The sequence below is a fragment of the Corvus kubaryi genome, unplaced genomic scaffold (genome assembly GCF_017639235.1).
Source record: "Corvus kubaryi isolate FWS band 111438036 unplaced genomic scaffold, C.kubaryi_AGA036_p1.0 37385, whole genome shotgun sequence".
Classification (NCBI taxonomy): Eukaryota; Metazoa; Chordata; class Aves; order Passeriformes; family Corvidae; genus Corvus; species Corvus kubaryi.
The window spans coordinates 3,184,561-3,206,831 of record NW_024581127.1 but is presented as its reverse complement, the minus strand read 5'-3'; the positions used below and the strand labels follow the sequence as shown (position 1 = coordinate 3,206,831).

General features: G+C 38.5%; 1 protein-coding gene across 1 annotated transcript in view; it reads left to right on the top strand.

Moving 5' to 3' along the window:
- The window catches only part of SLCO5A1 (solute carrier organic anion transporter family member 5A1), a gene marked incomplete at its 5' end in the record, with an annotated part of 75,191 nt that overhangs the window by 13,217 nt on the left and 39,703 nt on the right, over nucleotides 1-22,271 (top strand). The window contains one exon of the mRNA XM_042036159.1: nucleotides 19,981-20,113. Within this exon, the coding sequence (XP_041892093.1) occupies nucleotides 19,981-20,113 (133 nt within the window). The remainder of the gene's footprint in view (nucleotides 1-19,980; nucleotides 20,114-22,271) is intronic.

The following is a 22,271-nucleotide window of genomic DNA, read 5'->3' as shown; positions in this document are numbered from 1 at the left end:
GACTTTCCTATTCATCTTTGTAATTGATGCACTTGCTTTAAAAAGGCCACAGAGATTTTGAGTTTTATAATTCAGCTAATTTCCTAATGTGAAAACTTCAGATGAAGAAAAATTTGAAGATCATTTAGTCTACACAAAACATTTCAATTGTCTTACAAGGAACTCTGAAAAGATCTGAAGCAATCAGCTACTGTCTGCAGGCTGTTCATCCCATTTAGAAAACATGAAGTTGGCTGCTCTGTAGCAGGGCAGACATGATAAGCTGTGCTGGAGGAGAGAAGCAATTAGCTCGAGAGCAAGCACAGAGCAGAAAGGGAGGTCTGGAGGTGTTTAATTAATACTAATGCTTTTGTGCTTATGAGGGCCAGAGTTGTGGTAGGTTACTGCTGCCTTGCTCTTGTGGTTCTCAAACCTGACACCTAATGAACATTAGATTTAGTAAAGCTTTCCAGAAAAGTTAATAAATTACAACTAACTGTGGCACATTCCCCATAAAGGTAATGAGGTGCACCTGATACTGAATGGGAGCAGGGTCTGATCTGTAAACCTTTTTCATTTTTAAACACATAACAAGGCCTCTTGGGATTTTTGTACCACATTTGTTTAAGTATTCTGAAATAATGGAAAGGCATGTCATTTATTAAACATTTTTCAAGTCACAAAACCAATTTTGGAGAAATAAGCCTTTTTTTTCCCCCCCCCCCAAAGTTTTGGGCAGGTATCATTTTCATTAGTCTGAGTTTGATGGCAAAACTACTTTTGATGGAAAAAGTGGTTAGCCATCAATGTATACTTATTTGCATAGCATGACACTTTGAGATGCATTTTGGTATTTAATTCTCAATTTTTACTCATTTCAACTTCCATTCATTCTTGGGTGGAAAATACAAGTAAAATCCCGTTTGGTTGAAAATACCTCTCTATGTAACTTTTGCTTCTGTTTTCTTCTAGTCCATCATTCAAGGCATACCTAGACTCTGGTACACTGCGGAGATTACTTTTTCCATTTGCTCCTCACGAGAATCCCAGCTCTGTAGCTTCAGGCTTATGTGTTTTTATAAATGTTTCATTTATAAATGTAACATTTATAAATGTTTCCCTGATGGGTTTCAGCAGTTTGTGTTAATAAAAGGATGATCTCTGTGATGATTTACTCTTTGCAGAGGAGCACCAATATAATCCAGTTTGAGTTGTAATCTACAAACTTTAGTTTTGTTTAGATATTGCTTGTGTTTAGATGTCCCTATGTCACCTCTTCTGTCAGTGGTTATCTGTATAAACGGCTTTATTATTCCATTTTGGGAGCAAACTTCCATATCACATTGCAGTTAATATAGTGTTTTATCACACTCACTGCCTGTTAGTGCAGTTTTTGTGTGAGTAAAGTATTCTTACGGCACATTACTGTATCACCCAGGACTTGCATAACAAGGTAATTAATCTATACTATCTCCAAGGAATAAATCAAAAGTGCTGGATTAAGGTCACAGCCTTTGATTATTATTTATATTACAAGAAGAAAGCTGAACAGAAACGTTTGGATTTACCCATTTTGATGGATTTTTAAGTGCATGGCTTTTTGTTTCCTTAGTCTTCTGGGACTCCCCAGCTGAATGTTGTTACTGCTGAAGTAGTATGTTACGTGTGTGGTACATAGATTCATGGAATCATTTAGAGTGGAAAAGACCTTTAAGATCATCGAGTCCAACGTTAGCTGAGCGTTGCAGTGCTAGTTTAGCTGGAGGCTGCTTTCCCTGAGGGCTGTCCCTTGGCTTTTGTCAGCAGCAGGTGCGCTTTCATGTGATGTGCTGCCCGGAGGGCGGTCTGTGACCGCGCTGCTCCTTTCCCTGTGCTGTGGGTGCATGCTGCTGCACTTCCCTGGTGCTGGCTTCAAGGGCTTTGTGACTGTGGCACGGAGCACACCTCCAGCTGCTCTGACACGGAACTCCGTCTCCACGGCTGGCAGGGCCAGGTCTGCAGCGTGTCGGTGTCTGCCGGCTTTCACGGGATGGAGGGGGCCAGCCAGGGCAGCCGGGGAGGGGGTGGCCCTCGGAACCATCGGGGGCAGCAGGCTGCGCACAGCATCTGAGCCACAGAGGAGGCGGCTGCAACAGACGTCTGAATTTTTAACAGCTGCCTGAAACTTTCATTCCTTTAGTCAGAGACACTCTTGAAATGAGAGGTGTTTAGCTGAATAGCTCATGTATTTTTAATACTTTGGAAGAGAGGATTTTTCTTTAATATCATATTTGGAATGATGACTTCCTCATTGCACGTCTTTCAGTGGAATATTTTCTCTAAAGGTTTTTTCCCCTCTATTACTGCGACTGTTTGAAACTCCCACACTGTAACTAGCAGTGACATTATCCATCGATAAGCTTCTTACACACTTGTAAATACAAATTTTCGGGGTTATGTTGTAATAAATTGTAATACATTATTCATAATGTGGTGCTTGTGTAGAATAGAAGCCAAATATAAAAGCCATTTGGTCTTACACAGTATTAAGTATTGAAAATAAATGATAAAGTGATAAATGAAGGAAAGATAATAGGGATTGGTCACCCCTCATAATAGACGTGCTCCCTTTCTTTCCTTTGCAGTAGGAGTTTCTCTCCCTGCATTTTGAACAGACAAGCAGACATCTCCCCAGGATTCTACCAAACTCAAATTGTTCTCCCTTACCTCAAACATTTCATTTTCTTTTCTTAAAACCAGGAGAAATTATATTCATGCTAAAGTGTCTGTAATCTGCTTTTGGATATTGCGATGATGAATCTGATCTAAAAAAAAAATTAAATAGTGTAGAATAACCTTTGAGATTAAGTGCTGTTCTTTCACTGAGTAGCACATAGGGAGATGGATGTTGCAATCCAATAAGGTATTTCTTTTGATTCCAAATACATTATTCTTACAATGCAAGGTCAAATAATTTTCATTTAGAAATGAATAGAATAGGAAGACAGAGTAATGCATTCTGTTTTTTAGAAAAGGCAATAAATGGAAGTAGGTGATCCTGCAGAAATGTTAGCTGAAAAAGCTGTGTGAAGGCACAAGACAATATCACCACACACCAGTGCTAAAGGGAACCAGTGCTGAATCCCACCGTTGGGGAAGGGCTTGTTTTCAAGCCTGGCTTTTCTTTCTCCTCATCAGTTTAGCTGATGAGTCTCTGCAGAGATCAATATCTCCACTGTCACAGGGCTGCCTGTGCTTTTAGCTTGGTTTTATTTTATGTATTATAAATGCAGTGGGGGAATAGCTCCATTCTTCAGGATTAAGACTTGATTGTTTGGCCTTCCTTTAACTCTTCCCTGGCCACTGATAGATGAAGTTGTATTATTTGAGTGATGATGTTCTTGGCCTGTGGCACGGGAGGACCTCTGTGAAGCTGTGCAGTGGTGCCATAACAGTGGAGGACTTTGGAAAGGAAATTAAACAGTCAGTAATAATAATAGCTAAAATATTTTAGAATTGTTGCAAATGTTTGTTTCCTACAAGAAAATCTCTACAGAAATGAAAACCGCCTATTTTTTCTTTTCTTTTGAGTGGAATAAAGTAGCAACAGTAGACATAACACATAAAACATACTGTTCAGGTTAGCTCACTGAATAGCTTGGTTCTAAATAGTTCCACAAATTAGTGCTCCTATTTTCCACCTAAGAGTCTTCAGGATATTCCTGAAACTGGGCAATAAGGAAGAGAAGGCTGTTTTCTAATTTTGTTTCTTCTGTGTCAATCTGAAGACATTTCATTGATTTCTGTGGGGTTTTTTTTCTTGTTCACATTAGCGTAAAGGAGAACATACTGTGATCTAAGCTTTTTACTTTTTGTTTTCTTTTAAAACTATGCAAATAGTTTTTTAGTGCATCTTCTGAGTCAGTTCTATAATTGAAACATTACATATTTTCTGTGATTTTATGGAAACAAAAAAAATGACTGTGTCAAAATATTTTCTCTGTGGTCATTTGTAAAGGTACAACAGAAATGAGTGGATGTATTCACAAAAATGGCTAGGGAAGGCAGTGTCCATTAGCTGTGTGCTAAATATCCCGAAGAGAAAAGCCTGGGGCAGTACCTCTGAATTGTTCCTCCACTGGAAAAGGAGATGCATGCTGTTAGAGTTACCGACACAGTTTCACAGGTATGAAGCTGAGAAGTAACATTTTAGTTTGGTTATTCAGCTGTATTACCTACAAACAAGTGTCTGATTCTGCTGCCGCATCTCTGCTGGTGTTGTCACTGCACTGTTTTGATCTTTCAGTTGCTAATCTTTTCCCAACAGTTTTAGTGTTTGAAAAGCATAATGCTGTGTTACTATCATTTGTCTGTTCTGAAAGAAACATTTGCCTGAATGGTTTATTTTATGAGTTAGCAGATGGTGATTCAAATGCGATTGAACCAGCAACAGCCTTGGTTCTGTAAGCATGTCTCTGGCTCTGAAAATCTCCACAAAGCACTTACAAAGTAGCTATGGTGTTTGGGAGCACAAATGGAGCAGCCATGATGCGTTTGGTACAGGTTTACACAGTTTTGGGGTTAGAATTGACCTCTAAGCAAGGACATGTTGCTCCAGTGTAACACATGGTGACCTTAGGCATGCAGCAGGTGATCTGCATGGTGGAAAAGGAAATTACCACGAGAGATCTCAAAACTGAATTTACTGTGTGATATTTTCAATGTTTTGAGTCCTGTGTTGTGTGTATGAGTGGTACCATGATATGCTTCATAGAAGCAGCCTAAGAATTTGTCCTGTGTAAGAGGTTACAGGAGATGAAGGTGTGCAATTCTCAAAAGTTTTGCAAAGACCCTTTTTAAACTTTTGTTTTGTCTGAGCCATTTTTGGTCTGAATGTAGTGTCAACACTGATGGCAGAAGTAGACTTGTAATCTTGGGATGTTTTTGAAAATTTATTAGAGACTTGCAATTTAGATTAGGGATAAGAATGTGTCAGATACAATTATCAGTGTAATGATATAAACGTATGGATCTAAGCATGTTATATTAGCATATATAAATAATTTATACAACATTTTTAGTTCAAGGGAATGTGATCGATTTTTGTTCTTGAGGCAATTTTTTTATTGTACATTGTGTTTTTATTTACAAAATTTATAAAGTTACAAAAGTTATTACAAAATTATAAAGTTTGTTAGAATCAAGTATAATTTAAACAGTGATTGAAAATTTAAGAGCCTTCTTGCTAGTGTTGCTTTTGATTCTTTCAACTTTCACATTATAACCAGTCATTTTACAAGAGACAGATGAAGGCTTGCACTGCACCTTCAAATGTATATGTTTAATAAATATTTGTGAGTGCTCTGCTGAAACTCAGTCTGTACTGTCGTAAATTAATCTCATGACAATATAGTTTCTTAAAATGATCATCACTACAATGGCTAACAATTGCAGTTAGGTATAACATGCAGCATAGAAATGTATTACATGCTTTGTATTTGCTCTTTGGTGGAGTACTAGGTGTTCAGTTTTTGGTGATGGACATTTTTACTCTTTGTCTATGAGCTGTGGGCTTCCACTTGTTATGGTGGCAAATTCACCAGTATGAATCTGAACATGTAGTTAAGGATCCAACAGTGTGTGAAGAAGACACATCTCTTCTGTCACATGTTGTAGAAAACTCCCATAGAGTCTCTGTAAAGATGTCAGATCAATTTTCATTAGACCTGGAAAAGCTCTGACAGCAGCAGAGACCACTGGTAACACTTGCAATCATGGTTATTCTAAGCAGCTCCAGTATCATTCCTTGAGGCCCTCCCTGTCAGTCTTTCTCTCTCTGTCAGAATAGTTTAATAACTGAGGTTAAGATTTCCCAAGGAGTCTAAGGAAGTCAGGGGACCCGACTTTCAGTGAATTTCAATGGGATTTAGGGCTCAAAATCGATTTTCTTTGCAAACATAAGATTAAAGTTTCAACAGATAGCTTATTTGTGGTAAATTGATTGAAAGCTGTGATAGTTTGCAGATTGTGTGCATAAGTGTAATCTTCCAATTGAATCTTCCTAGTGTAAATAACTGAAGACGTGTTCCCTATGAGAATGGATGCAAATGGACAAAGATACTAGACAGAAAGGGTCACTGAGTTGCTTGAGTGAGCAAAATCTGTCAGGAAATACATTTTATTTTCATTGGTACTTCATACCTTATTTCCTGAGTCTGCCTGGGGAGTGTCTATGTGTTCAGTACCAGCTCCAGTAGTTCTTCTGGGGCATTCTTGTTCTTTGGTGCTCTCAGAGTTACCCTGACAGAGAGGGGTGTCCAGGGGTGTTTCAGGACAGCCTCGAGGTTCCTTGGCTGCCTCCTCCAGTACTGAGGCCACCACACATGCTGGGGCTATGTCTGCTAAGTGCTCAGCTGATGCACCTGTGAAATGGTAAAGTGCACAGGGCGGGCTCTGGCCCTTCCCTTACCAGGGTAATGCCTTTGGAAATGATGCCTCGAGGCAGCATAGCCAGGAAGGAAAGGTGAAGAGGCTTCTTGTCTTTTGGCATCCTTCTTTGCAAAGGGTGATGTCTGTTTCTGCAAAATCTGTGTTACAGACAAAAAGAGAATTGGTGGGATAATTTCATGCTTTATTGGGCCAGAAAGGACTGTTACGTTCATTTACTTTGACATTTGTGTTCAATCAGATTTCATTACAGTGTTATCCCTGTCCAAAGCTCTATTTATATAAAACCATATAGCTTAAAACAAAGCACTCATGGTTAGAGAGAATCTGCCATGTCCCTAGGAATGTCATAGAGTTAACTATCTCGTTAAAAAAGTTACTGCCGTGAAAGTGTGTCTAAAGTAGGTGGAAAGTCATTTCTACGTAGCCTCTAGCCACCACGTTTTTCATGTCTGTGAAAGCATCTTTTACTATTGAAGAACAAGAATATGCTTAATAATCTGTTAATCTAAGTAGTTGAGAAACTACTGTCATGTCTAATTCCGCTCACAGAAGAAAGAAAAAGCCAGAATGAGCAATCTTTATTTTTAAAAATTGCAGACTAAATGAAAGGATATCAGTGAATTTTCTGTAAAACATGTCAGCTGAATAATTAAATTACCAAATTAGTGAAAGTAACTTTAGCTGATTAGAAATTTTTCAGATTTTCTAAGTCAACCATATATGGTGTTTTGAAATATCTTGGAAGGATCCCTGTAATATAAATAGTTTTCTCTTGAAAACGCCAACACTACAAGTTAGTAATACTTCTGTATTTTATTAACATATTAACATATCTTAGTGGAACTGGGAATGAGCTGCAAATGGAGCTGTAAATCACAATGACAATTTATATCTTAGAAAGACAAATGTAGCTATAATATTAGCATTTGTAATAGGAGAACCTTTTGTTAGAGTAACTTTTTAATGCTACACATGGTGTTTGAGCTATGCCATTTAATAGCACTGATAAAAATGTTGTGATGGTCTTGCTCTGACAAATTATGATATAATTAAATCTTGATTATAGGGATATATTGATTTAGGGTTTTTTTTGTGTAGGGAAAATTATTTTGATCATGTTGAAATATTTAAGTTATATTGAATTATTTTGATCTTTATGTAGGAGCACAGATTAGCATTTAAAAAATACTTTTTTTTTTTACTTGACATATAGGCAAAATCGAACCAAAACAAACCATGTGAAACACACATTACTTATAATGTCAAACCAAAATATTTTCACAATTTTTTATTTTCTTTTATTATTGGCTTTGCATGTCAATATCTGCCTTTCTCCATGAGGCATACATTTGTTTCTTTCAGGACCTGACTAAAATTGGTCTAAGCAAATATATTTATAGAGTCATATTTATTTATAGAATCAGTTTGTTACTAACAAATGATGTCTGTGGCAGTTTTCTGTACAAAACAAAAGTATAAATTAATTTCCTGCCTTTTGGTTGTGTACAAAACTGTATTCACCTCTTTTTTCTGTAACTCTCTGTGATCTCAATTTCATTTTCTCTGATTTTCTTGAATATCTCTGACAATTCATGTCCCTTTATCAAGTTTAGGAGGATCTTTTCAGGGATCTGCAGCAGCAGATCTGTGCTTCTGTATCTTATTTCATGGAGCTGTGTCGGGAGTGTCAGGGTCATTTGGGAACAATTTGTTTCTCCATGGGGTACCCATTAGCTCCTTAACCATGGGGAAGGAAGGATTTGTTGGGGCATTGCTTGATGACATTTTTCCATAGCTGGGATGAAGAGATTCAGTTTGGTGCTACAGCAAGAAACTCTTTTGTCCCCAAGCAGAGCATGGAATTAATGAGCTGTTCTATCTTATGATCCCTCTGTGGAAAACAGAGGAGAGATCCTTACCCAGAACGCAAAGCTCAAGTTTTCTTTCCAGACTCAAACATTTCAGTGTAATTCCAGTTTCATGAAAGTGCCCAAACAGTGTTGTTCCTATGAAGATAAAGACCATATTCTGAAGCTTTGGAGATTTTCATAAAATAGTGGTGTTGTCCTTTAGCTAAAATAAACAGTCTCCTCTATTTATAACTGTTACACATGGATGGAAATGTTTTTCAGACTCTTTGACCTGTAATAATATTTTCAATATTGCTTCAAATATGACTATACAGCTCTGCATTTCACTTTGCCAGTTGTTATTTAATGTATTTTTTATTGAATCTGTTGCAGCTTTCAACCTTTGTGAATGTAGAAAAATAACTTTTTAGCAATACAATAGATGTTAATAAAACTCACAGGGTCATCTGCAAATTACTGGAATAATGTGCTTTTGCTTACAGGCAGATTTTCAGCCAGATATGAGTAATGAAGTGTAATTACTGTTGTTTCAGTTGAAAGATGAAAATGTAAGTGCAATTTACAAAGAAAACAAGAAGAAATTGTGTTTGGCTTGCCTTTCTTTGCAGTCTATTAGCAAGAGGTAGTGAAGGGAAAAACGATCACCAACATTTTCAATAATTAACCTATGCCTCCTAGGCAGAAACCAATTTTTGAAAGGAAATTAATTCTGAGGGAATATGATTGAAGTCATTTCCCCATTTCCTTCTTTGTTCTGTTATCTTGCTGGTGGGACAAAGCAAAAATGAAGAGATATATATATATAAGTGCTCTTACTATCAGCACCTAACCTTCCCTTTCAGTAGATATTTGGTCTATTTCCGCTGCTTCCTCACATTTTCTTTCTTAGGCACAAAGGACCTGGCTTTGAATAATGATGAAGTATAAAAGAATGCATGTCAAACCTGCTTCTGAAAAACAGGTATTTGTGTGCCATTAGCTGGTTTGTGCACAATAACTGATAAAGCTGACATCCATAGACACTGGGTATTTAGTGTATATAGATTTTGCTGAAGAATTGGTACTTATTCCTGGTTCTTCCGATGGTTCATGATGGCATACTCTTAACATCTGGTTCTGTGTCTGATAAATTTCACCCTGCTTTTCCTCTGGGAGTGGGTGCATTCTCCCAACTCAGAGACATGAGAGGACCTGAATAATATGTTTCTGTTGGCTTGTGCTCTTAGACTACCTGAACATGATTTAAAACAAATTACAAATAAAACATAGTAGAAATATTCTGAAATACTCTTCTGGGCTGGTTCTGCTGGTCTTGTAGCTATGGACCTTTCCAGCTGTGATTTTAAATGTGACCCCTCTCTTTTTTTTTTTTTTTCATTTTCTTATTTGGGATTTACCTGTTGAGGTCTGCTTGAAGGCCAAATTTCAGCTTTCACAGCTTGATATTTTTCAGTTATGATAGCCTGAAGAACAGGGGATGACATGCAAGTGAACAACCCCGCCCCACTCTAGTGTAGTTAGAAGTAATGCTAAAGACATGAAAATTAGTTTTAAGAAGCTGAGATCAACAGAGTCTATAAGCACGTGCCTGGGGATAATCCCTAGTGAAAATTAAATGTATATGTGTAGCCTCAACTGCCAAACCATTAAAAAAATCCCAAAGCCAAGCAATTACAAGGCAGAGATGAGATATTGCCATTTGACATGACGTTATGGAAAGAATGCCTATGAGTCAAGAGGCTGCTTTAGTATCTTGAAGACAGCCAACAACTTCAATGTCCTTTTAGTAGGAACACCACCGAGTATTAGTACAGAAGTGCCTAATCCTGCCTGCTTCATGAGAGTAGTCACATGGGCTTCAAGAATACTTGTAATATGAATGTTTAATTCACTATTGTGGATTTAGCTCCCACTGTTTGAATGAATGGGAAATAATACAGTGAAATTATCTAACCAGTTATTAAAGGTTTTAAAAATGATTTGGAGTAGTAGTTTGCTTACGATTTAGTTGATAATAGTTATATTCAGTAGATCATTTTCTGTATGGAAATGGACACTACTTCTATGACATTTCATTGTTTTGTTCTTTGGAGTAATCAAAACTCTGGGATGCTGACATACCAAGAATTCAGAAGGCACTGAGGAGTCACTCAGTAGGTGTTAACATGGTTGGTCAATGTCTCTGTCTAGTTGTCATACTATTCACAAAAGAAAACATTTTTAAGAAACATGCTCTTTTGAAAAGTCAGGGTTTGGGAATTCATGCCTACTCAACTTCTTGGGATATGTTACCTTGTGTTTATAATGCAACATACCAACAGAAACTTAAAACACTTGAAGATGTGGAGTGTTTTTGAGAGCTGATTTCCAGAAAGTAACAGCCAAGAGCAGAGTTGTGCCTTCTGTTGCATCTTTGGACGTTCTGATTCTGTTTAGCACAAGTAGTGTGTGCATCTGTCTGAGACCTGAATTTCAGTAACAGTACTTTTCCATATCAAAATTTCCTACGTGTGGAAAAAAAAATTAGGAGTTTTAAGAAAGACGGTTTTGATCAGTGTTATCATGCATTTAGGCAGTTGTTGACACTTCTATTTTAAAAAAATCCCAAACATCTATTTAGATAACCGATGCCTTTGACTTCATAGAAAGAATATCAGAACATCTTTAATTTCAGTTTAGGTTCTGATCAAGCAAGCACAGATATGTTTATCTTTGGTCATGCAAACAATTCACATCAGTGGGTACTATCCGTATGCTTAAAATTAGTTGTATGTGCTTTTGGAATAACATCACCAGAAGGTTCTTGTGTTAGAATTGGTGTAAGAACTTATAAAGCTGATAAAACCTGATTTGCCTAATTATCTGATCTAAGAATTTCCTTGTGCATGGTGTCTAAATTCAGTTAACCACACTGATAGGAAATTGCACTCAGAAATTGCAGCTGTTTTCACTAATCTTTTACAGCAGATGTGTCTTTTCCATATTTACTTGCTAACCACAAAGTCGTTCTTGGTAATATTATCAGCAAATGTTTATTTATAGGTGAATATAAAGAGAGAGAAGACAGATTTTGATGAAAACCCCCAAGTAATATTTGTGTGTTCCAAGCAAAACAATTGTCTCTAAAGAATGGGACAGTCTCCAGTTGCCCCTGGGATTTCTACTTCCACAGTTCTCAGTTTTTAGGAATAAAGAAATAAAGATTCATTTTAAGCACCGGAGTAGTTTTCCTTGGGGCAATCATTTCTTTAGCCAAGTATCTGTAAAGCTGAAATACCATGGTACAAGTATAAGCCTTTCTTCTTTGGTATTTTCAATGTTTTCAGATTTTGGATTGCATGCACACACCTGGTAGTGTAACCAAAAGACAAGTACTGAGTCTGTGAAATTGTGGTGTAAGTTGAATTGCTTTGAAGGCACTGTGGCTCCACAGCATAGCAGTGACTTGGAGCAGCATTGCAGTGACAATGCATACAAGAAGTACACTTTAGGATAGACTGCCTATTTTAGCTTGTTTTCTTTGGGCTTTTTTACTTTCCTGGGGGTTTATGGATATAGTAGAATTGGATCCAATTAAAATGATTATAATGTTTTAGAACATGACCACAGAGGGTGAGTACAAAGCATGAAGCAGCTTTGCTGTTTAAATCTGGAAATGATATCTGTTTTAATACAAATGATATCTTAGTTATAAAGCCGTAAGAGAAAACTAAAAATTGAATGGTTTTCATCTGGTGTTGGCAAGTCACTTAAATAAAAAAATAAAATTGAAACGTATTTTTTTAAATTTAACTTCCAACATTTTTTTAATGGAATGGTAAGCTGGACCATTCATTTTCTTTTCCATGGTAGGCATGTAAAATTATGCTTTAGTTATATTTCTCTATAGGTTTGTCTTCCAGGTCTGTGGAATCTGCTTGTTAAAACAGTGACAAATATATTCTATACAAAGATCAAGAGAGGCTGCTGAAGTGGTTTTGTTGCTTTGTTTATTGTTTTGAGTGGAACACTGGATCTGAGAGACTATTAAAGTCATGGTAACGCTAATACGTTTTGAAAGGAAGTGATTTAAAGATTTGAACTGGACATTATTATCTGAGCTGCAGTAATGCTCAAAGCATTGTTTTTTCCTGAGCAAATAACCACATTAAGAAAAAAATCCTAAAGCATGTATAGATGTGTTTGATTGTGTGTTCGTGATGAAAAGAAGGAAGTGAACTGGTTTCCTGACTTAAAAGCTTTTGAGAAGTCTGCCTGGCTTCTGCTCACAACTCAGTTTTGTGTCCTCAGGCTCAAAAGAGTGGTTAAACCTTATGTTTTTTGGGGTAGCTTCTGTGTGGGTGAAATTAGACAGAATGAGGTAAATACGCCTTTTTGAATGTGAGTGATGTTTCTTTGAAAGCTCCTTTATGCTTGATCCTTGCTATCCCATCATGGTGCTGTGACATGAGAGGAACAGGGGAGAGCTGGGACCTGTTCCCCTTTGAAACCTTTGCCTATCAGCTTTGCTCTGTGGGGAAATCAAAACCTGCTGTGTACCCTAGAGAGATAATGGCGCTGCTCATTCTCCAGTGACAGCATAGTACAGCTTTCCAAGGAAATGTGCTGCTGGTAGCACTGGAGAGGATGCTATGGTACCATAGCATAGTGATGCTTCCTTTGCTTGCAAAATTCCACGTGGTAATGATGCCATGAAGATTTTTTGCCTGTTCTTTTATACCTCTGTTATACCTTTTTACAACTTCTGTATTCCTAGTGCTTTTTGCCTACATTCTTGGACTTGTTTGTCAAGCTGCGAGACTTAAACATTTTAGAAGCTTCGTAGTTAGGGATCAGTGTGTCCCAGACCCCAAGGTCCTCTCCAGAACACATTCTGTAAACTAAGATAGAACCATCCAGGGGAAGGCTCCTTGGGGAGGGAGGCTCGCTTGAGCCTCTCATTGGGGAATTTTTGATAGATATGCTAATTAGTAAAACCTATAATGTTACACCAGGTCTTTTGGGTGGGATTTGCAGTGTACATTTTGGTGCATTTGACCTGGACGTAGTGCACCTAAGGATCCTTAAAATAAATACCAAAGTAAAATCCCTTTTCCCCTTCTAACCATGTTTGACTCTTGATTTTAAGACCAGGAAAAGGCATCAGTAACCCTGCAACTATGTTTTTTAACCTATAGCCCTTTAAATTACTTGACACATAAATATTCAGGATTATATAAAGTTCATCTTGCATTTCCATTGAAGCTCAGTCCTCAGATTGTAAACAAGTAATCTGTAAACACAGGGCTTTTCGTGCAAAATTCACACAAATGTTTTCTTTTTGTTGTTGTTTTTATTCTTCTTTGTGCTGTTCTTTAATGAGAGCGTTGTTCAGCAGGTAGGACATTGAATTATTGCTTCAATTAAGTAAATTACACTTCTGGACTTCCTACTCTACTTCATGACTATAAGGGATTCATTTTGTCTTTTGTATCTCTGTTTTCCAATCAATACCCTCATACTAATGACAGTTAAGGTTTTGGAGTAAAAATTTGAAATCTACAGATATAAAAGGATTATAATTCTATACTACTAAAAAGTATCCTGCAAAATCTATTAAAATTGCTGTACTATTCTGACAGGAGCAAATGTATGTATGCATATACATACTTGTATACATATATATAATATACCTTCAGAATGCACCCTGTAGCTTTTGCAGGATCTTGCAAATTCTAAAGTTCCATTGAAAATAGAATAAAGGTCAAATTCTGCTTGTCTTACACATGTATGAAATGAACAGTTGTACTATGGTGATGTGCTGCCAAGATTTGGACAATGGGGTCTTTCAGAAATGTTCCTCCTCCTCCAGTGATAAACTCTTGTGTGGTGACATGTGTGTGCACACAGAGGAGTTGACAGGGACTGAGCACTATATGCCTTTGTTTTTACTTTTTAAACCAAAGTGTGTCTTTTAGAACCCAGAAGCCAGCCTTGTGGCTCACTAATGTGTAGTTTCTGTTCATCTAGGCATAATATGTGACTTGTGACTTTAACTGGTACTAGCATGGCTAATATAAAGAGGCACAGTCAGAGGGTTCACATATGCATTTGAGGGTGACACAGGGACATATGTTATATATAAGCCTACTGAAGATGTCTTTTGGTGTGATTAGAAAAGGAAAAGGACATACACAATATTTTTATGATCTCTCTCTCATCACTCATGGTAGTGTAGGTAGATTAAAAAAAATAATTCTTTGGCACCAGAGTTTTTTCATGCATTTGGTGTGAACACAGATTTTTCAGACCCATAGAGGATTCAGCCTATTTTATTGTAGTCAAAAAGACTGTGCTGCTATAGGCTGTACATAAAGCTTTCTCCGATGAATAAAAGCAACAGGCAATGTAATAATTTTGTCAAACGTTGTGAGAATGGCACTATTCATTGCAACATGTCCCAGGATAAACTATTCTGTGGTGAAGAATGACATTGCTTAATCTTATTTCACATGGATAGGTAAATTTGTATGTAATTAGGTTACTAATTCTATGACTCCCCTTTTCTCTCCCATCCAGCATCTTAGCTGTGATGGCAGTTTATGGCTAAACCTGGCTAGCCACAGCTAGCTGCAATTTTGAAACCTAGACAGCCTTGCTAGTATGGTGTAGGGCCCGAGATATGCCATGCTGAGGACATAGTGAGGCAGTGAAGCTCCTCTGGTACAAAGCTTCAAGGAATTAAAATAGCCATGGCTGGATATCTCGGGTGAAAATGGGCACTTAACTCTGTCTGAACCAGGATATTTTTACTTACCTACAGTCTATGTCAGAGGTAGAGCTATGATCTGAAAGACCTGGTTTAGGAGGGCTGGGAAAAGGCTGTCCCTCATCACTGAAGAGAAGGTACACCCAGAGGAAGAGATATGCTTGGTAATGGAAACTCCTAACCACAACACTAAGGTTTTGGAGAAGAGGGCAACTTTAAAGAATCCACAAGGTCTTTGTCTTGTTTAAAGGCCGTGTAATTTTAGTAAACCAATCTGTGCTTTCCTTTGAAGACCTAGGATCCTACATCACAGCAGCAGCAAGCTACAACAGACTTCTGGGGAAAACTTCTGCCAGGTCCAGTCTGAGCTGGTTGTGTTGAATGTCATGAGTAGTTCTCAGATGGCTCTAAGTCACCCTGAGATCAGCTCAGTTGATTAGAGAATGGTACTATTAATGCCAAGGTTGTGAGTTTGATCCCTGTGTGGGCCATTCACTTAGGAATTCACTGGGTGGCTTCCAGCTCAGAATATTCTGTGGTTCCGTGAAGTCAGGTAGGAGTGGGTGACCTGCAAATGTGCTTTCCCAGAGAGACCAATGTTCCCAGAGAATTGTACTGTGACTTGTCAGCATTGAACATGTGTGGCTAATGCTGGAACTCAGAGGGGTACAATTCTACGTTTCAGTGCAACCCAATCAGAAGAGATTCAGGTTGATATTGTAGCCCATATGTCTGTATTAACAATAGTTTCCTCATTTTATCTGTTGAAGATGATTTATGGTTTGGAGTAGAGCTTTAACTCTTAACGGAACGTACATCACCTCTGTTTTATCATGGGAAAGGACATATTACTGCTATTTTACTGCATAGCTTTTTATGACTTAGAAATAGTAAGGCAACTTGCAAGTATAAGCACCAGTCAGACTTACAGCTATGAGGCTGTAAGACAAATCCTGGATTTCCTTAGGTGCAGTTTAAAAAATCATCTGGGTACTGTGCATCCTGCCTCAGCATCGCAGTACTCCAGCATGTCCCCTGATAAAAATGCTTGTTATTTCCATTGAAAGTTCTTGGCTGTTAAATCTGTGCAATTCCCTGGGTCAGTGTCCCAGATTATGGCCTGAAGAGGGAGGACCAAAAAGAGTTAGCTGAAATCCCTGGCAGAAGGCTGAAAGGAAGGTGCTCGTACATCATCTACATGTTTTTGAACCTTTTTCATCCAAAAGTTGGAGCCCTTGTGATGACCTCCTACACCCTTCTAGTGTTCAGAGTAGAAAAAGTTCTGAAACTATTCTCCATAGGATTTTTTATTTGTGAAGCAGGTACACTTTTGATGACACCCTGATTGAATCTGTTTCCAGTTTAGTTTCTATTCCATATCATCCTGGTGGCCTACTTGGAAATCAAAACCATCTTTATTCCTGAACATAGCCGTGAGGGCTGTGACCAGAATTTTAAGGGTCCCGGACCCTTGAGTAGCCTGCCAGGGTGACTTATGGAGCTGGTTTGCCCTTCACTTCCACAGCACGGTTTAAAAGTTTGGGGCAGATTCTTTCAAGTACCTAATTTTGAAATACCAAAATGTTATGCTTGTCGTGCTCTGTGTTTAGTCCCATTTATAAGTCTAAAACAGTTTCTTGCACTTGGTGTCCAATTTCTGAGAGTGACCATAATTAGATGCTGAAAGAGAGGCTGCAATGTATCTTAAAATGGCAATTTTAAGAACTTACCTGTCATGTTTCCTCCTGCCGTTGACCAGGAACATGGAGGGTCTGTGTTTTCTGAAAGACTCAGAAAGTGACATTTTGCCTGTAAGTTTATTAAAAAGAAATACATCTTGAAGCCTGAACAGCATATAGTAATTTTAAAATACCGCTGAAATTGTCGGCAGCATTTCTTCCTCTAAAGGAGAACAGTGTACAATGTTATTTTTATCTTAATTGTGCAGTGTTTCTGCTTACAAGGAAAACCCTCTGAAGTTTCCAGGTGTACAAAATACACTATTTGTGTAGTGATTTGAAACCTAAGCAGTTGCTGCATTTTGCTGCTTTCAGTGGTGGAACTAAAGCTGAATTAATTCAGTATAAGTATTTTTTCTGAATACTGAAGTGAATGGATTAGGTCAGTCTTTTGCTCCCTTTGTGTTTCCTCTCTAAAGATTTTAGAGATCTGAGTTTGCTGTAGTTGTCTGAATCAATTTTCCAAGCAAACATTTGTAGAACAAAATTTATTACTGGTTGTGGGAGTGTGGATATAGTTTTTTGGGGTTTTTTTTCTCTGCTCATTATGTGAATTTTGAAAATAACAGTTACTGTGGGATTTATCTAACCACTTACTGCTAAGGAGCAGAGTTTCAATGTCTGATGGAGCATTTTAGGCATACAGAGAATTGTTTACGATCAATTCAGTAGGGAACATGGCTGGAATAAATTTAAATAGTGAACACAGTTCTGAAAACCATTATGTATGTGAAAGGGACTTCAGCAAAATCTATTTATTCAAAATTGCAGTTTCATCAAAACAAAATAAGTGTTTTCAAAAAATGACTTAAAAGTGATAAAACTGTGTAATCAATTTGTGGTCTGGAAGCACTTTTTAGTATTGGCAGTTTTACCTTTTGTGGTAGCTTCTGTGATTTTTTTTTGCTGCAATATAGTTCTCTTTTTACTTGTGAGAATGCTCTTTTCCTTCATTCTCTTATTTCAAAACATAAGATGGAAATGTGCAAGTTATTTTGGTTTAATCAGGCGGATTTAGTGATTTCTTTTTGCTTATTTTATCCATGAGATATAATTTACTGTAACAAGTAACATGGAAACTCAAGCCGTAACCACTCAGTTACGCTTCTTCAGCTGTTGCAGTCTAGGATTCAGCATGTCTGATTGAGGATGGGACCAAAAAGGATGGACTCTGCATACTGCTGTTGTGGACAGGCACTGGTCCAGTAACCATCTGGACCTAGAGAGAAAATTACAGGGAATTAGATAATCAGGTCTTTCATGTGCTGCTAGAGAATCTGCAGCAGCTGAACAAGTGTTGCTGTGCTGGAGCCTGGGTTTCGGTGGTACAAGATGTGTGAGTGGACAGCAGAGACCAACCCTTCTGGCCTCTTGCCTTTTATGCCTACAGCCAGACCTATGGGAAGCAGGGCAGAACCATCTTAAAAGGAATGGGTACTGCAGGATATAGCAAGGAAGGAAAGAGATATTGTAGGGGAATGGAGTGGAGTGGGATAGAACAGAGCATTTCAGTTGGAAGTGACCTACAATAATCATTTGTCCAACTGGCTGACTGCTTTGGGGCTGATCAGAAGCTAAAACCTGTTACTATGGGCATTGTCCAAATGCCTGTTGAACACACTGACAAGTCTGGCACCTCCCTAGGAAACCTTCACTAGTGTTTGACCTCCCTCTCCATAAAGAGATTTGATCCTTCCTAAGATCCAGTGTAAACCTCCCCTGGTGAAGCTTTGAACCATTGCCATGTGTTCTGTCACTGGATACAAGAGAGAAAAGATCCACTCTTCAGGAAGCTGTAGAGCAATGAAGTTGCCCCTCAGTCTCCTTTTCTGCAAACTAGACAAGCCCAAAGTCCTTAGCTGCCCCTCACAGGTCATTCCTTCCAGCCCTCTCGCCAGCTTTGTTGCCCTTATCTGGACACATTCAAGGACCTTCACATCTTTCTTAAATTATGGTGCCCAGAAGTGCACACAATGCTCCAGGTGAGGCTGCACCAATGCTGAATACAGTGGGATAATCACCTTCTTGAGGAGCTGGTGGTGCTGCGTTTGATGTACCCCAGCATGGGGTTTGCCCTGTTGGCTTCCAGGACACGCTGCTGACTCTTGCTGTGCCTGCTGCCAGCCAGCACCCCCAGATCCCTTTCTGCAGAGAGGCTCTCCAGCCACTCCTCTCCCAGTTTATACTTGTGCCTGATATTAGTCCATCCCAGCTGCAGAACCTGGTATTTTAACTTGTTAAACTTCATGCCATTAATCACTGTCCAGCATTCCGGTCTGCGTAGATCCCTCTGCAAGGCCTCTTGTCCCTCCAGAGAGTCAGCAGCACCTCCCAGTTTGGGATCATCAGCAAATGTGCTGATGGTGGATTCAACTCCTGCCTGCAGGTTATTGGTAAATGTGTTGAACAGAACTGGTCCTAGAACTGACCCCTGGGGAACACCACTGGTGACCAGTTGCCAGCCACATGTAGCCCCATTCACTGGAACCCTTTGAGCTCTGCCCTTCAGCCAGTTCTTCACCCAGCACAGCCTGCAGCCACTCATCCCCCACAGCTGGACAAGTTGTCCTGAAGGATGCTATGAGGGACAGTATCAAAAGCCTTGCTAAAATCCTGAAAAAACACATCCATCACCTTTTCTTCATCCACTGGGTGGGTGCCCTTACCATAGAAGGATATCAAGTTAGTTAAACAGGACTTTCCTTTTGTGAACCCATGTTCTGTCAATCTCTGAAATAGGAATATTTGATTTCTTAAAATGGACCATTCTTTTATACACAGTATTACACTAATGGTAACTAAATTAGAATGTTGTATTTTGTTCTTTGATTACAATTTTTATTTTTTGCTTTTCTTTTTACCTGCCATTAGTTAGACCTTTTTTTAATTTATGTGTTAAATAATTTTGATTTGATTTAAAGGAAATGTTACCAAGTAGGAACAATTTTATGCAAGTCAAGTATGCTTTCCATCCAGAATATCAGAATAATGTATATTTGCATAATTTGACTGAAAATGTACAAAAATCAGTAATTTTCTCACTAATATGTGACTTAGGCAGAAGTTGTTGCCTTCATTGCGAAAAAGGTCCGTAAAAGTTTTGGGTGCAGAACTTCTTGTTTAAAGAAGCATCAGTTACTTTGTGGTTTTATGTGTAAATAAACAATGAAAGATTAATTTTATTGATGTATGACTGTGACCTTTATTTCCTCAGCCATCATGTACGTAATGGGAGCACTTGGACCTGCAGCTGGATACTTATTAGGAGGACTTCTTATTGGTTTCTACGTTGATCCTAGGACAACTGTGTATATTGACCAGAGCGATCCCCGATTCATTGGAAACTGGTAAGGCTCAAGCATTTTTCAAAACTATTCTCTCAGTTGCTGGTAGGGAATTAAGACAGGTTGGAAGATTTTATCCCTTGAGGACTTGTTTAAGGTTGTAGGAGGCAGAGGAAGATGATGTTTCTGTTGATTACTACACACTAGCCTCTGACAGAGGAAGAGTTTGCCACAGGAGTGCACAGGAACAGTCCATGGAAAACCCCCAACTTTTGGCTGTTCCAGGACTGTCCCTGACCACAGTGGGCACTGACTGACAGTGCTCAGCACAGGGATGGCAGGGCAGGATACTGTTATTGCAGGAGGCCATGGAGGATCCCTGCTGCCCAGAACCAACCCCTTCCTACCCGAAGGTGGATTAATCTCTTCTTTGGTTTTCCAGAGGAGGCAGCATGAAACATGGAACTCTGTTACCCAGATGAGAAACAGTAGACTTCACTGATCTTATTTCAGGTGAAGGAGATAGGATGGGTCAGAATATGCCCTTTCCAGTCTTTGTTTCTCAGGGTGATGGCTTGTGTTTAGGCAGCAGATGCTGTAAACCAACACATTATTCTCTAGTAAGGACTAGGCTTGCAGCAGCACTGAGATGTAGCAGCTGGAATTGTTAGTTGATGTCTTCAGGCAGCCTTTGAGATGTGGCCTCTTTGGAAATTTCTCTTGGAGGAAGTAGGTCTTGAGGAGCCTTTAACTGCCCTTTCTCAGATAAATCATAAATCAGCCTTGAAGTTTTCATGCAAGCCCAGAAAAAACCTGAAGTTCATTATGCCAGGAATTTGTCGGTGTAAGGTGCAGTGTCAGTTCTCATGCCCTGGGTTAGTGTTTGTCACTGTGCCATTGCAGTCAGTCTGTATCTGTTTCTGTTTATTCTGCAGTGATCTTTCCTGACAGTTTGATATGAAAAAATTGTCTCTTTGGAGTCTTCTTAAACCTTTTAAGATTTAGTCTTGCTTTATTTGTCTTACTTAGTCCAAGAGCATTGCTGCACAGGACTGTTTTGTTGAATTTTCAGTGAGAGAAAGGCAAAGCTGAGTGCTGAGTGCAGCCTTGGGGTTAACAGCTCTGTGCTGATTTATCTACTGACTTATCTCACTGAAGAGATCTGTTACGTGGGTGTGCAGCAATGTCAAAATTTGGACTATTTAGGATAAAAGATTTGAAATCAAAGCGAAATATTATACATTCTTTGTAAAATTCCTACACTTCATGTGTTTCTAATTACTTGTCAGAACCGGTAATCAGAATCTGATCAGTACTTTTTGACAGAAATTGCGAACAGGCCCATAAATATATTTTTTAATTGAAATCAGTGGGGCTGTATAAATGTGGGATAAATTTTTGACTTTATCTATAACACAACCACTGATATAACTGAGTTTTAGCTTCAGCAAAAGTAAAATAGCCAAAGCAGCGAAGTCAGTAAAAGTTATTCAAAGTTTTCTTTTTCTATCATATTGATTAAATCTGTAGGGTCTGGCTTTCCCTGAAGGGTATTCCAGGTCTTCTTATTTCTCTTTCATTTTTGGCTATGTCAGTTCTTTCTCTCTTAAAAATACTCTTCTAATAAAGAGTATCAACTGCTATCAGATCTCTGATAATTTGTTGCACAATCTGTGGTGGCCTCTCATAAAAGTTTAGTGGCGTTCATAACATTTGTTCTTATTCTCTTTTCTCTTTCTGAGGCTATGTCTACCCATTAAAAGCAAGACTCCCATGGTGTGAGGGTTAAACCTTTGCCCCTTGCTACTCACTGACTGCCTGGTTGCAGAGAATTCATGAAGTGTAGACTTTCATTCCACTGAAATGTGTTTTCTGGGACTGTGACATTTTCTCCTTGCAGGGAAGTGCTGCGTAGTCAAGTTTATTTTTATTTATGCAATCTAACAATTTGAAATGTAAGAGTAGCCCAACACTTACTTCAGCTGACACACTTCAAAAGTATGGTTCAATTGTGATAAGTTAATGGGAAGTCATATATGAGATTTCTGAGTCTTGTTTCCTTTGAAGTGAATTAGTGTCTTTGATTCCTATCTTTTCTTTATTATAGCTGTAAGGTTCCTAATGGGACCCAATTTAACAGTTTCCATTGTTAAAGGAGGCAATGCTTACAGACAAAATAGGGAGTATAGCAACTATGATATATGGCTAAAATAAAAATAGT